The sequence below is a fragment of the Armigeres subalbatus genome, chromosome 2, assembly GCF_024139115.2.
Source record: "Armigeres subalbatus isolate Guangzhou_Male chromosome 2, GZ_Asu_2, whole genome shotgun sequence".
NCBI lineage: Eukaryota > Metazoa > Arthropoda > Insecta > Diptera > Culicidae > Armigeres > Armigeres subalbatus.
Genome location: NC_085140.1, coordinates 302,899 through 320,000, shown reverse-complemented (window position 1 = coordinate 320,000; position 17,102 = coordinate 302,899). Strand labels below are relative to the sequence as shown.

Below are 17,102 nucleotides of genomic sequence, written 5' to 3'. Positions count from 1 at the left end.
GCAGAGATATATTCGGCTTGCAGTGGGCGAGTGATTGCATCATCATTTCCTCCCCCTTCCCTACATTGACTTGCATTCTGACGTGGCAGGCGCCAGTATGACCTAACAAATGAGATCACCAGTACTTGTACATTGAAGATGTGTGCTAGTCCCAAGCAAACATCTGTTGGTTCCCTGTGCAAGAACAGCTGATCTGGTCATAATGGAGTAGCAACTACGAGCAGTCAATCAAGCTCAAGCTCAAGCTATCATCCTTCGACTTCTTCTTCTTCATGCAACCATTATTCGCCAAAAGACCGACCTATTTCGCATTTGCATTCGGAGTATAGCCCGGAATCTTCCGGAACTTCCCAATTTCTGACGTCGAGTAGAACCAACGGTGACACCGGAGTATCCTTTCCGATCTTCCAGGTGGCTCATCGATATCGTCCATCTGGATGTGGTATTATACGAACACGGATCCGCAATCAGCACCAGGACTCCTGGTTCCAACACTGGAGTTTCGGCGATTCATTTCGGCTGTCGGACGCAGTAGCAGACATTCTGAATAACCCAAACGCTTTCCTTGTAATCCGTTCAGTAAAGGTACTAGCTAATAGATACTAATATTTTTTTCCCGATGACCTGCTGTGCTGTTTGATTTGAGGGTTTCCTAAAGGGTCAAAAAAAGGCCATTACACATCGCAGAATTTGCTTTTTGTCGGTCACGTTGCACTTCGTCGATCAAATCTAGTTTTGAAGCTTACACCCTCCGTTGGGGAGCATATTCACCTGACCGTAACGACATCCATTACGTAAACAGTGGAATGGTGCACCCAGGAAAAAGTTGAGATTTTGTCCCCTTCGAGAATTTGGATCGGATAGAATATCTCCTGTATGTCTGAAATTACTTCTATCCAGTACAGCCTGCGCCGGAATAAAACACCTTGGAGTGAGTAGAGTAGGTCCGGGCCTTTAAGAAGTTTCCTGTTTGTAGCGGCCGCATCCCACTAGATGACGTCTCGCGCCTTCTCTGGTTTCTTGGGGTTCCCTACCGCTTCTATCGGCAAATACCACAGCTGCTTCGAGCTCTGCATGAGTTGCTTTATGTGTGCCACCATTCCGCTTATTTGTTGGTGCAGATTCTCTTCCATATTCGCTTCGCGATCCATCCGACACTCCAAGCAATCCAGACGACCGCGACGTAGTGACGTCGAGTAGCTGTTAAGAAATTCAACATGATCTTCTTTCCACAGTAAATAAGTTTCAAAGTTCTGACCAATTCTTCTCGCTGTGGTCTCCGCTCCAGGAAAGTAAGTACTCGTTCTTCCTCCTTTATCAGTGGAGTACTGGTGGGAACAATTCCAGTTCATCGAATATTAAAAATTTCCATTTCTCCATTGTTTACGCGAGGACCGAAAACGTACCAACCTAGCCTTGTCTTAACCCCCACCCGTGCTGATCCAACGCCTTATCGTGTTTTCAGTGGTACTGCCAGATGCAAGTTATGGATGCCGGTAAATATCCTGGGTTTGGCATTCTGATAAATACTGATCGGAATACTCTTCTAGTGTGGATGATGTTTCTCCATTCGTGAAGTATCGCCAGTCCATCAAAAGCATAGAGGGTGTGAAGTGTCTTTCACGCCTAGCTTAGTAGCCAGATCATTTTCCAGCCCTCATCCAGGAAAGCAAACGTTTCAACTGACAAGTAGCATAACATTAATAACACGGAATAATCTAGATGAGGATGAGTGGTGGTAAGCTTGGTGCTCTGGCACTTAGACCTTGGGAACCGACGATTCTCTCCGAGAAAGCAGAAATCGATGATGCCGAAACTAGCATCCTTCAATGTTGCAGGCTTTTCATCCTCGACATGCTCATCGTATAACAGGCAGTTTTGGCATAACTGTTGTGAACGAACACGCCTCCAGCGCTCGTCCTTTTGAACGCTTCACAGTCATGAACTCGGTATCCACTTTTATTACAGTGCAGGCAATCGAACTGCTTGAGCGATTCTTTCAGCTCGTTCGAGGAATCTTTTCGGTCGCGAGCGCTAATGACGCCATATTATAACCGAAAGTTTTCGGATTGACGAGATGGAACCCTCTTTTGTATCCCGTCCACATTATTCGTTGGTCGACTGGGCTTTGCGACGAGTTCTTGAAGAATAGTCGGGATCGATAAAAGAGCGCGTTCATCCGTCGCTTCGATGTGGTCGAAAACAGCTTGTACAGACATTCCAAAGTCGATCATTCGGAATTACTTTCACTTTCTGTAGTAGGGCGTTAAGTGATAAATTTTAAATCAAGAAAAAAGCTTTTAAAAATAACTGGGCGATGATGAGCAGCTCCGTGCGTCCAAATTGCATTCGTAGATTCTCAATCACCTAGAGAGTCGAAGCACTGCTTGAGCTCCAGTAGCGCAGCTTTGTTCGTCCTTTGAAGAGGTCTCGGAAGTGATTGCTGGACCCAAAAGAAGCCCTGAAGTTTGAGATGTTTCTAACGCTGAAGATGATCCTCGAGCATTTGAGATTATGAGCGCTCCCGGAAAGCAAGGTGATTGAATTCTCTTCTCATTAGCTGGGGGTGTCTAGTTCTTAGAACGGTTAGACGATTTCAAGTTACTATAGCCATTTGGATCATTCCCGAGTACTCGATCAATAAGCCCTTGTTGCTTGTCGGGATGGCGATGTTGAAGTGCTAGTTCTGAAACGAAACTTTCTATGACACTTTTGACTTAAACGCCTTTCGCTCCGCTTTGACAGCTTCCGTAGACCCTATGGAAATGGAGTTTATGCCACGGTTGACACCTTCACTTCTGAAACCGCGATGAGGGCTACAATGCTGAGACCATCATCCATTAAAGCATCTCACATTATCGACAAATGACATGCAATATGTGTCCAGTACTTCGCAAACTTCAATAGGTCCGGAGAAGATCGCCCCGAGGATGTGTAAAAAAAGGTACATCATGTGCGTAGTCTGGAGATAACCGGACGTTTCTTCGTTTCGGTCGTACCACTCATACCACTTCAAGACAAAGTAGTTCGTCTAATCTTTCGCAACTGGACAAAGTTGGACATCCTCGACTAGTTTTCCCAATCTTTGCAGGTGATATTTTTTATCCAGATCTTGGTGTCATACACAGAAACTGAGGAGGTGAAACGCCTCCCTTGGCACCCAAATCCGACCAGGAGATAAGCATTCGCGTTTCCCGGTATCCCGCAGTGCCCTAGGATCCAGACAAAAGTTGTCGTTTGGTGTGCTGTTTCACCGCGCTCTTTGCAGAAAAGATGCTACATTGCACCGTTCATAGTCATAGTTCAATTGCTCCCCGTGACATCTGGGCAAAATCTAAGCCTGGAAACAGATATGTCTGTAGACCTTTGTGCTCTATCACCAACATTTGGAAAGCCTTCTTGTTGTCCCCTCTACTAAAGCGTCTAGCGATGAAATTGTTGATGGTGGCTATAGCATCACAATTCAATGGTAGTGGACTCTCGCCACTGGGGAAGACTAATTTTGTCCCCATCAACATGAAGAGAGATTCTATGTTCCCCGGATGTTGCACCAGCAAACGTGGCGACTTGGTGGTAAATGTCCGTCTCATCACAGGTAGACTTTAGCAAGTATGTATGGGAGGAGTCCCATTACATTAGTATGTTTTATGACAATAAACATCATCTGCTTTTTCGTAGCCCATTGTGCCACATTAGAATGACGACGGAATGCTCTCAACAAAATTTTCACAATCACATTTTGATGAGAGTGAGGAAACAAAAAGCAAAGTGTTTTCTAAAGCTGACGATGGCTTCACGCTCATCCGCTTTGATCGTGGTAAAAATTAGTACACCGGCGTTTTGACAGATTGAGCTGAATTATTTTTCGCATGTTTTTCAACACACAAATAACCAGACGTGATAAAGAAAATGTGTGTTTTTGTATTTTCGGATTACATGGGATTCAATGATTATTTTTAATGTTGATATCATAGACAGCTATTCAGATACGGTCTACATATTCGCAGAAAGCAAAAGAAATGTGATGAGCGCGTCATAATTATCATTTATAGTGTAATTGATCTGACTTACCGACGGAACGCGCACACAATTGACGGCTAACTGGTTATTTCACGCCCATCGTCTGTCCGCGATCATAGTTTGCCTATATTGTGAACGGGTGCGAGACAATTTTATTACTTCAGTCTAATAATCAGTCATCTCGCTCCTCTAGCGCGCTGTGAGCATCAATTCAAACGAACGACTTCCCCAAACCAGATGTTTATGTCGCGTTGTTGATCTCAGGCCACAGAATGCAGTAATTTACGTTTAATGCTTCTTTTATGAGACGACTTTAGGCATGCGTTTGTTTCTGAAACTATCGGCAACCGTATCTAGGGCGTACAGAAGGAATTTCCAGAAATACAATGCTGTTCTTATCTATGAAATAATAAATAAAAGATTTACGTTTTTTATTGCAGGTTGATAAACAGCGCTTAAATGAAATCTTTGCACGAAATGGACACAGGAGGATACATAAACGAAGGTAAAGATTTGATTATCATTTTTTACATATGTATTATTATACAAGTAGATATTGGATATTCACGCATAACCCTTGATCAGAAATACGCTATCTACATGTTGCAGACGGCGTCTATTTCGATAAAACCGCCAAGTTAGATTAAGAGTGAGCATGCTCAAAATTCAAAATAACTGTTTCTATCTTCACCAGTTTATCATTTTCAATTTGTTTCTCCAAACCTTTTATGATTGAGATCTCATTCGACATCATCAGAATCGACACTCATGATAGCTCTTCTTGGAAACATTTCTTAGAGACGTTATTTGCATTGATCATTCGTTTGAATGGTGAGTGTAAATCGTGTTCCCCAACTGAAGAAGTCAGATTTTGAATAAATTAACATTGATTGTAAAACTCGAACCATCCATCATAAGTGTTTGGTTGATCCTTTTCAAACATTCCCAGATCAACAATTTGTTCCAACTTGTCAAATTAGTACATATCAGCATTTTATTTATCACTTTGACATTTGCTTCGTTATCACGATTGTTTTTGAATTGCTTTGATAAAACTTTAGCTGCCATGAATTCCGGACTATCGATAAACATAGCAACCTTTAATCTTTGCCGATCTCTTTCTCTCGCCATTCATGCTCCGTGTGGATATTCGGTACCCGCATAACCTACTGCGTTGCCTTGGACGCGATTGCCGCGTGATGTGTGCCTGCCTTTCTCGCGTCGTTTGAACGTTCTCGGTTTATTAAAAAACAAAACACAAACCCCAAACAAAACCAAATTGTTCGACCAACCGCGAAGATGAATTGGAGCCGGTTATGGAAGATGAAGGTAATTGAGTTTTCCCTTAGTTCGGCTGAGCCAAAGCGCTGGCTTTAATCGATGCTCTGAATTACTGCTTGCTGATGGTAATATCCACCTTGTCGGCTATCAATGAATAAGTACCACCACGCCTTGCCTTGCGCAGCATTGAATATTTACATTTATGTTTAAATATCATACAACCGGTTCAAATATGAACTTTCTGTTGATAATTTGCATGTGCATGCTTTATTGTTTCTTATTTGATAATACTACTGCGGTAAACACATTCAGCAATAGGCCAATATCACACATTTGTTTTCTTTTTTGGTACACTTCCCCGAAGAGGAGTCGTAAAATCTGGCCTAGATGCTGGTGAATTTTGTGGCTCCCTCTCTTCGATCGTCTTATGCGCGAAGTAGACATGTAGACGGAATGTTTTTATTGCTATTTCCCCAGCAAAAAAGTCGTAAATCGTCACGATTCTGCTTTCATGCCCGTTTGTGCTGATTGAGTAGGCCCACTATCGGTTTACAACTCTTCTAATTCACAATCAATTAGAAGCTTCGTATTTGTAAATCGATTTGGGTGAGTTATTATTTTCGTCACATTGTTGGCTTATACGTAATTTTTTTTATTAGTTTCGTAGTGTTTATTCTTTGAGATTTTTCCTCACATGGCACAATATTCCAACGGATAATGGAAGATTACTAAACATTGTGCTTGCAATAGTTCTGATTACGCTGATTGTAAACAGCTCTCGTCGTAATATATATTTTTAATTATAATTTTGGTAATCTATATAGGTATACATCTATGAACATAAAAATTAATTTCTGTCGGGTCCCATACCTTATAAACTCGGAAACCACAAAACCGGTCGGCGTGAAAAATTTTATGGTAGGGCTAGGGTATTTGGGGTCGGGATAGGTTCTTATGATGGTTCGAAACCCCTCTCCTTCTCTTGGAGAGGATGGTTCTAATACAAATGAAACGGAAATTACTATATAACTCGAGAACTAGTCAACCAAATGGGACCAAATTTGGCCTATGGGAGTTTTCTAACGTAAGAAATGTTTCTGTGGTGTTTCGAGACTCCTCTCCATCTTGGAGGGGGCTTCAATTTTGCATGGGCAGTTCACAACACGCATTCTCACCTGTTATGCAAGTCAAAATCTGCCGAGTAAGCTAGTTAACAATAAATAGAGGATACATTTTTACTAAGAAGTAATTCAAGAGCCACCAAAAAGCATTGAGTAAAAAAATAGGATAATTGTATATCTCAGCTGTCTATCGGCTAATTAATGCTAGTATACGTTTTTACAACTATCAACTCAGTTTTATTCGTTTTATTCAATTGACTTGCCGAAAGTGGAAAATGTTCAACTTTCTTTTCATCCGAGTGAATTAGATTGAGATGCTTTTAGACGCTAAATTCGCATTCCATTCGAGCGACTTTCTCAATACACTTCCCTTTTCAAAATGCAGAAAAACAGATTTTGTACTACTTGGTCATTAAATGCAGACTGAATTTAAGTCTCGTAGGTTAAACAAATTCTCTAGGATTTTCCAATAGTCTCGTAAACAAAGGCATTGTATTGACAACCCAGAGCCTACGAGATGTATACAGATTTCAAACTGCTTTCATTTGATAACCGAGGAAATTTTAATGAATTTACTTAACTGAATTAAGATGAAAAAATGGTTCAGAACAGCTCATTGGAAATTTGGAAAACTAATTACATATACTTTTACATTTCCAAGAGGCAGGGGACCCATTTTTAGGTTTTTCGATTACACCTTTGAGTGGTGCTTTCACTTGAAAGATCTTGATCTTGAGCTATTTGGGAAGATCCATTACTTACGTAACGTAAAAATCGACCGTTTCAACCCAACTTCCTCTTTTGTCACACTTTTTGTATGAAACATCCTCCCCCTCCCCCTCTAAGCGTTACATATTTTATTGACGCTCCCTTTCTAGCTATTACCCAAAATGGTTTGTTCGGCCTAGTGGCATCCGGCCGAATGGGTTTCGGTTTTCGGACCGGTGCTCTCCAAGTATCAGCTGGTGATTTGACTGGTAGTCAGCCTTTTAGTGGATTTTCGGTCAAAAAGTTACCAGCCATTTTTTAGCGTCCGGCGAGTGAGACTTGGTCAGTGCATCGGGGACGAGCATACCATGCAAACTGTCATGCGAAAAAGCTGTCGAAACGAGATGCGTAATGATGCCCCAGGTTTTCGATTTTTCGGTGATTCCCGCTTGGTATTACGTCAGCGGATGATGCGTTTTTTCTAGTTCAAAATTGGATAGTGCATCCAGGGCCGGGTGCCGTACCCGTGACCAAAGAACAGACCGATCGGTCCACGAAAACCGGAGATCCGGATTTTTTGTTCCGGCTGGTAACGTCATTCGGCTGACCGGTCCCAGTTGACATAGTGCAGTGAAAATTTTCCCACCAGTTGGTGGAGACGCGTGGTGTTTTTTTTTCGGGAAGAGTGAACAATGAACATTCCTACCGACTCTCGAGTTCAGTGTGGGGTCATGCTGAACAATAGCAGCGAATTTTCTTTAGCGGCGAGGTACCAACACACCAGTGCGTTGGTGTTGTTGTCGGTTTGTCTTGCGTCGTTAGTGCGTCATCGATTCGCGCGTTATAAAATACTTCTTCGGTTTAAGAACATTTAAAGAAAAAAAAATGTAAAATAAAATAGATATTACTATTGTGGGGTTTGAGTAAGTTACTTTCAGCGTGTCACTTGATGAGCAGCAAGCCATGACTCGGCCTCTTGTCAGATCTTCGTGACTTGCACACGCATCCACGGAGAGCTGCTGTCATCGCATTTCGCTCCGGCCATTTAGGGCCACACATGTTGGCGATCCTGCCAGATTTTTTTTTATCCTGACACTGATTTCAAAAGGTGAGTTGAATTCAAGGGGTCAATGAGCTAATTATTGAAATATTTGATGGTTAAAAAAATCATAAGGCAAGGTGGTTTGCATTACCACAAAACGCGTCTAAAAACAGCTGAAAATGTATTGTGCTTCGGAAAATCACAAAGCGCGTCGGGACGACTGTTGGAAAACGAATTGTGGTTTGAAAAATCACAAAGCGCGTTTGGAAGACCATTGGAAAACAGATTGTGGTTTGGAAAATCACAAAACGCATCTGGAACACCGCTGGAATTCGTATTATGGTTTGGAAAATCACAAAGCGTGTCTGGAAGACCGCTGGAAAATTTATTTGGGTTCGAAAAATCACAAAACGCGCTTGGAAGACCGCTGAAAAACAGATTGTGGTTTGGAAAATCACAAAGCGTGTCTAGAAGACCGCTGAAAAACAAATTGTGGTTTGGAAAATCACAAAGCGTGTCTGGAAGACCGCTGGAAAACAGATTGTGGTTTGGAAAATCACAAAGCGTGTCTGGAAGACCGCTGAAAAACAGATTGTGGTTTGAAAAATCACAAAGTGTGCCTGGAGGACCGCTGGAAAATTGATTTGGGTTTGAAAAATCACAAAACGTTTTTTTTAAGACCGCTGAAAAACAGATTGTGGCTTGGAAAATCACAAAGCGTTTTTGGAAGACCGCTGAAAAACAGATTGTGGTTTGGAAAATCACAAAGTGTGCCTGGAAGACCGCTGGAAATCGTATTATGGTTTGGAAAATCACAAAGCATGTCTGGAAGACCGCTGGAAAATTTATTTGGGTTCGAAAAATCACAAAACGCTTTTGGAAGACCGCTGGGAAATGTATTGTGGTTCCGAAAATCACAAAGCGTGCCTGGAAGACCACTGGAACATTGGTTGTGCCTTGAAAAATCACAAAGCGCGTCGGGACGACCGCTGGAAAACGGATTGGAAAATCACAAAGCGTGTCTAGAAGACCGCTAAAACACAAATGGAAAATCAAAAAGCGTGCCTGGAAGACCACTGGAAAATTGATTGTGCCTTGAAAAATCACAACGCGCCTCGGGACGACCGCTGGAAAACGGATTGTTGTTTGGAAAATCACCAAGTGCGTCAGGAAGACCGCTGGAAAATTGGTTGAGGTTTGAAAATTCACAAAACGCGTCTGGAAGTCCGCTGGAAAACGAATTGTGGTTTGGAACGACCACTGGAAAACGGATTGTGGTATGGAAAATCGCAAAGCATGTCTGGAAGACTGCTGGAAAATTGATTGTGGCTTGGAAAATCGCAAAGCGTGTTGGAAAATTTGGGTTGCAAAAATCACAAAACGCTTTTGGAAAACCGCTGAAAAACAGATTGTGGTTTGGAAAATCACAAAGCGTGTCTGGAAGACCGCTGAAAAACAGATTGTGGTTTGGAAAATCACAAAGCGTGTCTGGAAGACCACTGAAAAATTGATTTGGGTTTGAAAAATCACAAAACGCTTTTGGAAGACCGCTGAAAAACAGATTGTGGTTTGGAAAATCACAAAGCGTGTCTGGAAGACCGCTGAAAAACAGATTGTGGTTTGGAAAATCACAAAGCGTATCTGGAAGACCGCTGAAAAGCAGATTGTGGTTTGGAAAATCACAAAGCGTGCCTGGAAGACCACTGGAAAATTGATTGTGCCTTGAAAAATCACAAAGCGCGTCGGGACGACCGTTGGAAAACGGATTGTTGTTTGGAAAATCACCAAGTGTGTCAGGAAGACCGCTGGAAAATTGGTTGAGGTTTGAAAATTCACAAAACTGGAAAACGAATTGTGGTTTGGAACGACCGCTGGAAAACGGATTGTGGTATGGAAAATCGCAAAGCATGTCTGGAAGACCGCTGGAAAATTGATTGTGGCTTGGAAAATCGCAAAGCGTGTCTGGAAGACCAATGGAAAATTGGTTGCAGTTTGAAAAATCACAAAGCGCTTCTTGAAGACCGCTGAAAAACAGATTGTGATTTGGAAAATTTTGTAATTGAAATCAAGGATTACTCCCCACTAAAGTGACTCAAAAAAACTTTTTCAAATATTTTGATGGGGCGCCGTCTAATTGGAGATTCAAAATGAGATAGCATGAAAACTATCATTGTACACCACGCCATTCTTCTCCCTTACAAGGAAAAAGAAGGAAGTGATGATATCATATCTAATTAACAAGAGACCAGCTACTCATCAACGTCTGCATAAATATCACGAAGTTTGGAGAGATATTGTTCAGGAAGTAAGTAGTGCACTCGATCTTAAGTAAGTGTGCAGGCCGAGTCCTGGACACAACTGTGACAAAACCCGCTCCAGAACCGGACCAAATACGTTTATCATCTGCCACTGTCTTCGTCTGAATCATTCAGCTACCATCCAACAACCACACACCATTCACCATACGCTTTGATTTCGGACGAGCCGATTGGTGATTTGATGTTGCATGTAGAAATCTGAAATTGAATCTGTAAATTTTACTTACATTGAAGCTGGAAAATTAAAATTTTCAACATTCTGATTCTGACAGCAGTGTTTGGAGAAGTAGTCGACTTTCAATGATGTTTTAGGTTAAATAAGTATTAGTTATAAATGTTTAGACATAAACTTAACCATCTGTTAACATGAATTGTGTTTTAGTTCTGAAATATACAAGTTATCGCAGTTTCGAAAAATTCACAACAAGAACATCTCCATATTTGTTGCAGATAAAATGGAACGCAACATTGTTTTTATCCTCTGCAGGTGAGGAAAAAGACTTATCGCTGTTCTCTTTTGTTGCTTGTTTTTTGCATTTTTCAGCGATAGTTACACTATTTGCACAAGATTAATCATTGCACAAATGTACCATGCGTCTCCATATGCTGTTATTTGTTATGCTCAGGGATTGAATCCAAAAGAGAATGAGAAAGTCTCTCACTTATCATCTCTGTATGTAGCATACCATGAGAGTCTTTTTCCGCAAGCTGTCATGATAAAGAACTGAACTGGGGCTATTATACCTTATGATAAATTTCTTTTAAAAAGCTTCAAACGCGGGGAGCATTGGTTCTGATGATGCATTTCAACTTGTTATACACAGCTGTGCGGTCCCCAACACAAAATGAGCGAGAACAGAGCAAGAATCTTCACTTCTCTGCCTATCCGATTCTGTGTTTTCGCACTTGTATACAAGTTTGATACATTTGTTATCATGACTTGTTATGATTGGGAACAGTTGTTGCCTTTATTTTATCGTTGTTCGTTATCTATTCAGAATGATTTCTGCAAACCATGGTTATGCCTATATGCTGCTGAACATTTTTCTATATCTTTACCTACTGTTTCCGTAAGTAGGCCGATTTTTGCCAGAAAAACACTCGTGATGACATTCAGATAGCGTAATAACATAGAATATCGTGATAATTAAAATATTTGGACCTTAAGTGGAATGTCTTTACTTGTCATAAGACAATTTCACAAATCCATTCAATTACACCGCTTTATAGTACCTTTGACAGATACGTATTTCGATCCCAACAGTAAGGCCGTCTTCTGTGTCTCGAACTTGGCTCGAGTCGTATTTGTCAAAGGTACAATAAAGTAGTGGAATTAAATGGAATTTTACGAACTCGTCTTATGACAAGTAATAGAATATCGTATTAACTGAGAAGTTATATTTCAATGAACATGCAATCAGGCAAACATACAAATAACTCCAACGCCGTTAAAGCATCGATCAAGCCCCTTCCCCTTCCCACAACTTTACTCCATTTCTAGCAACGAGAGTCGAATTAATAGAGACGTTAGGACGTGACCGGCGCCGTTATTGATTTGATAAAATGCAATTATTTTCCGAAATTTGCACTTGATAGCTCCATGCAATTGGTTCCATGTGCAATTTCGCAAGATCTAGTAAATCACGTACAACTACGAATTATAGGTCATCCTGCTCATGCTCAAATCGTTTTAGCCAAATAAAAATTCCGAAATAGCATTGGTCACATCGAAATTACAAATTAAGTACTACAGTTACTGCTCCTGGACTTTATCTCATAGCTCCGATATTCATCGCACGAAAAATAAAGCAATGACATTTGATTTGTTTCTTATTTTTGTGATTTTTTTCAGCAGTGAGCACGCTTGTTAGCAAAAAGAAACGACATTGGTGCCGTATTTCTTTGTTTCGCGATCAGATGAATATATGTTCAGTGAGATGGAAAACGAAACTGTTCCCCTATATCAACAAATATGTTGCACTAGTTGACCCAGCAGACGTTGCCCTGCATAGTAGGCATTCTGAGCTGCCCATGCGAAATTTCCAACATATTTGCTGAAGGAATGAAGAAAATACATCCAGCCGTTTTCGAGTTACGCGGATACGAACACGGACTATTTCAATTTTATAGGGGAAATTTGGCCACAATATTCTTTGATATGCAAAGAACGTTTAGGCAAAATTTGAGTCTAGTCAGTCATAAAAAACCCCCTGCCAATAATAGAACAAAACCTGCCAAAGCCGTCATTCCCCCTATATATAGATAATCAGCCTTAAAGAATTCAAAAAGTCACATCTTTTTTACAAATTATACTCTAACTCAGATCTATGATAGGTTATGTCAAACGGCTACCTCTGTCGTTATCAGCCTCTCAGAAACGGCGTCAACTTACTGAGAGTAACTTACCTTTACCAACAAGATCGTACCAAGGGAAGAATACATGAAGACAAAATTACGAGATTTTTCGTTATATGGCGACAAACACAAGAAATAGACATATGCAATATTTTTTAATTCTAGGGGGGGGGGGGGGTCGTAAAAGCACATTGAACGAGAATGAGAGATGTTTTACATATTACTTGCCGCTTGGTGGGCGAAATGACAGATCGTATTGCCGCCAATTAACAACCCGTTTTTTCGGACAGCGGCGTGAGGTGTTTTCGTTATTTGCCTTGCGACTGATGACTTCCTTGTAGACCCTGTCTTGGGTTCCTGGATGGAAGAGGGCGTCTTTCGCATTTCATGGATCTGAATGACGTTCATTGGCACTTTCTCGGACTTCAGGGAGCTAGAGGACGTTCCGCGTGCTCGTCGACGGGGTATTATCGCATAGGATGTTGGGCCAAGAGAGCGGGGCAAGCTCAGCGGTCCTCTCCAGGCCCTCACCGTCATAACTGTTGATACCACTCACCCGCCACGTGTGTCCCAACAATGACGAAATGGAGCTTGTTGGCCACAAGCATGGGACTCCGTTCGTTTAAACTATTCCCACGATCCGGATAGTAGTAGTCACTCCCGAATCTATCGAATGCTGGTGGAGGTAGTTGATGGGGTAACGTCGTAGAAGACGTATCAGTCCGGGCAAGCTTTCACAGATTACAATCCTCCAAAGCGTTTTTGGGAGACACTGCCACATCTCTACCGCGCTCATGCGACGACTTTCCGAATCCACTGATCTCAAACTACTCCTCGTATATCGCCGATGCTATCTTCCTTCCACCTATTCTCTCATTCACATCCTAATCTCTCATTAGGTAATTCTTTATTTCTCTCTCCCTTCTCTCACCGGACAGTATCGTATAACAGTGTGCGTAAGTGTAGTGCGAAAAAACTTTTTTGTTCAACTGGGGGAGCTTACATTAGTTCAACAAGTGTGCAAACTAAACTTTATTGAATCTAGCCTTTGCTGCCACATAATTTAATTAATATTCTATACAGTAGTCATTACCTTAGGCGCCAACTTTGATTGGGCGAGGCACGTTTTGCCCCCTCAATAATTATCTAAGGGCCATAGTACACAGATAGAAAAAGTTGTTGAAATTTACACGAAAGTAATGCACATAAAGGGAATGCCAAAAAGAGCGTAATTTTAAACGAGATTTTCGCTTGGATGTATGCAATTTGTATTGCATTATGCTACTATTTATTTGACTAAGTGGTATAATGCTATACAAATTGCATACATTTAGGGTAAAATTGATGGAAACAATTCATGTATGCTCAGAATAGTGTAATTTTCCGAGTCTGTATTTTTTACGCGCTGATTAGTTTTCATTATTTTTTTCTGTGTATCATTTCGCCCCCCCCCCATGTATTTTGCCTTCAAAAATCCAGTTTTTGAAGATTATCCATAAATTCTCATATTATCCAGCTTTCCACCCTCACCATAATGGGGGCTGCTATTAATAATTTTGACAGTAACTGCTTCCAGACACTGAACTGGAATTTAGCTCCCAGCAATCCATGGTTTTATGTATCTAGTTGGTTATCGTTTCCGACGGGTTTATATGATATTTCCTCATGTGAAAGTAACAAGAAAAGTCGAGTAAATCATGAAAAACTAAAATTAGGATTCGTATGGAAATTTTCCATAGGCAGTTTACAACGCGCATTTACGCCTACTATGCAGAACAACGTCTGCTGGGTCAACTAGTTATTTATAAACGTGAAAAGCTTCGATTGACTTCATACGTACAAAAGAATCAAAACTTATTGCAAATTTTATTTTCAAATGATAAACTCCTTATTTTCTTACAGGCAATAGCGAAGTTTATGAAGATATGGAGGCTTAGAACATTTTGAGGATAATTTTGCCCGCAACTGCTCGATTCCTCATATAAACCCTTCGAAGCTTCGTAGTCATAATAACCACCCTCTGTAGTGTGTCCAGGCTGTCTTTTATTCTTCAGATTCCAAGGTTTTAGTTGCATTGAATAAATGACTCTCGTAGATTGTCTGAACATGAAACATGTCATCCAGGGAGAATCAAACATTATGTCTTGAATGCCGTTCATTGAATCACATTATTCACGAAACAATTGAACAAATATTAGAACAGATGTTCCAACATTCTTCTTTGTCTCTTTTATTTACAGTATTCTTAATAAAATATTGGTTCGATGGCGACAAAGGGCGTAATGTTCATCCAATATTTTAGTTTAAATTTTAAATTAGATAAACAATTAATCGTCAGTTTGATTAAAACCTTTCCATAAGTCTAGAATATAGCAGGTAAAAACAATCTAGTCGTTTATTAAGACATCAAAATGCTTCGAATTTCATGTTTTCTTTTGCTGTGGAAACAGCGCACAGCAGAAAAAGATTATTACGTGAATATGCTATCTGCATTAGATTTCAAAAATGCAAATTGTGTATTGCGAGCCATTCGGCGTTTTCGGAATTTTGCATGTTGCAGCTCATCAACGGCAGACCGTTACTACAATACTCTTTTATGAGGTTTAGAATTCCGCCTCCACGTTCCGTGAGAAAAAAGGTGTTAACGAATATAACTTTACAAAATCGTAATTTCGTTTGAATGTCAATAGTTGAGACTTATGATCTTCACCAAAGTTGTTGGCCTGTAAAGATATAATTGTTTTTAATCATTGAAATTTGGAATATAATTTGAGGCCCTTCTACGTCTGCAAAAGTTTTCTTGTTTATAAATAATAAGTCGCTAGTTACACGGAATCATGGTTTGCTTGGAGTCAAATTCCAGTTCAGTGTCCGGAAGCAATTACTGTCAAAATTATTTATAGCAGCCGACATTATGGTGAAAGTGGAAAGCTGAATTGCAATGGTCGATTCAAACAGCTACCAGACTATTTTGTTTACACTGGACTGGCAGTTCATTCTTGCATTGCTGTGTGCGTAAAAATCCTTGATGACGAAAAGAGCGCTTATTCGTTCATTGTTTGGATGTACAAGACACCATCAAGACTGTTCCTGCCTGTAGCCATGGTTGAGGATATAAGCAGTTTTGTCAGGAATTCTCAGAAACGGGCTTTCAAGGAACAATTTTGTCTGAGATTATGTTTCAGGCTCTCGAATAGAAGAGTAGGCTGTGCTCACGAACGGACGTGTTTCAAACTTCCTGACATATGTAGTTTAATTTTTCTCGATTTTTTTTCGAAAATGCGCATTTGCGAATTGCGCAATGCGAATTTTTCGTCTTATTACAAAAACTAAATACGCGCTGGATTCGAAGAATCCGGAAGTTTGCTTATGGATCCATTATCCAATTGATAATGGAAGCACAAACAGGCAAAAGTTACCTCGGGCTAGTCATGAAATACCAGGCAGTCTGAAATGGGTCACTAGAGCTGCAGTAGAGCTAACACTTTCTAACTCCCAGACTAAATCTGACTGAAATTATGTGAAACAGACAGCTTTTTTCCATAACATCACTGCCAAGGGGGTAAGTTTGTACGCACGCACGCAGATTCTGTTTCAAGCTCTCAAATCAGGACCGCTTTGCCCAGTAAGATGAACGTAAAGTAAGTGTCGACGTCGTCTGTCATGGTGAACTATTCTGGTTTAGTAGAATTTTTCACAACTGTGTCTGACAATGATGCTTCAGGTGATGCGAAGCGATTGATGGTGCGACGAGATATGTTTCTGCAGTTGTTGATAGAAGGTAACAAATCTGCTGAAAGCGTCTCAAATGTCGTGGACAACCACATTTGATAGATCTTCTGCCGAAATTTGTCAAGTATGTAAAGGTATTCATCATGTAGATGAAGTGGTGAATAAATTTATTTCCAGAAATAGTCAGAGAATAGAAATAAAAACAATAATATGAAAGCAGGGTCTAAGGTTGTTGTGATGTTTTCATATCTCGAATTGAATAATTTCATACCTTCAAACCGCCCAATAATTTCATGAAGTTGGCGCCTCTGGTCCATTACCATTGGTAACGAGAAGTCAGTAACAAGGTCCCGTACTCACGTCCCCAGCGGTTATTATTTGACTACATTCCAACTCAATCAAAGTTAATTGCCTATGTTCCGGATAATAAACCACCCGACATGGACATTAATTTACAATGTTCTGAAAACTCAGAAGTAAATATGTACATTATGTGGAAGATTTTGATTTGAAAAATGTATTGGA

At 40.6% G+C, this 17,102-nt stretch overlaps 1 protein-coding gene across 6 annotated transcripts in view; it reads left to right on the top strand.

Annotated features, from left to right (window-relative positions):
- Nucleotides 1-17,102, top strand: part of LOC134217371 (aminopeptidase N) — a 62,075-nt gene that overhangs the window by 2,196 nt on the left and 42,777 nt on the right. The window contains exons 1-3 of one of the 6 annotated variants that reach the window (XM_062696107.1): nucleotides 3,945-4,159; nucleotides 4,461-4,525; nucleotides 5,320-5,349. In XM_062696107.1, coding sequence (XP_062552091.1) covers nucleotides 4,480-4,525; nucleotides 5,320-5,349 — 76 coding nt within the window. In that variant the 5' untranslated portion in view covers nucleotides 3,945-4,159; nucleotides 4,461-4,479. The other 5 variants (XM_062696106.1, XM_062696111.1, XM_062696110.1 and 2 more) reach the window with 5 other exon arrangements.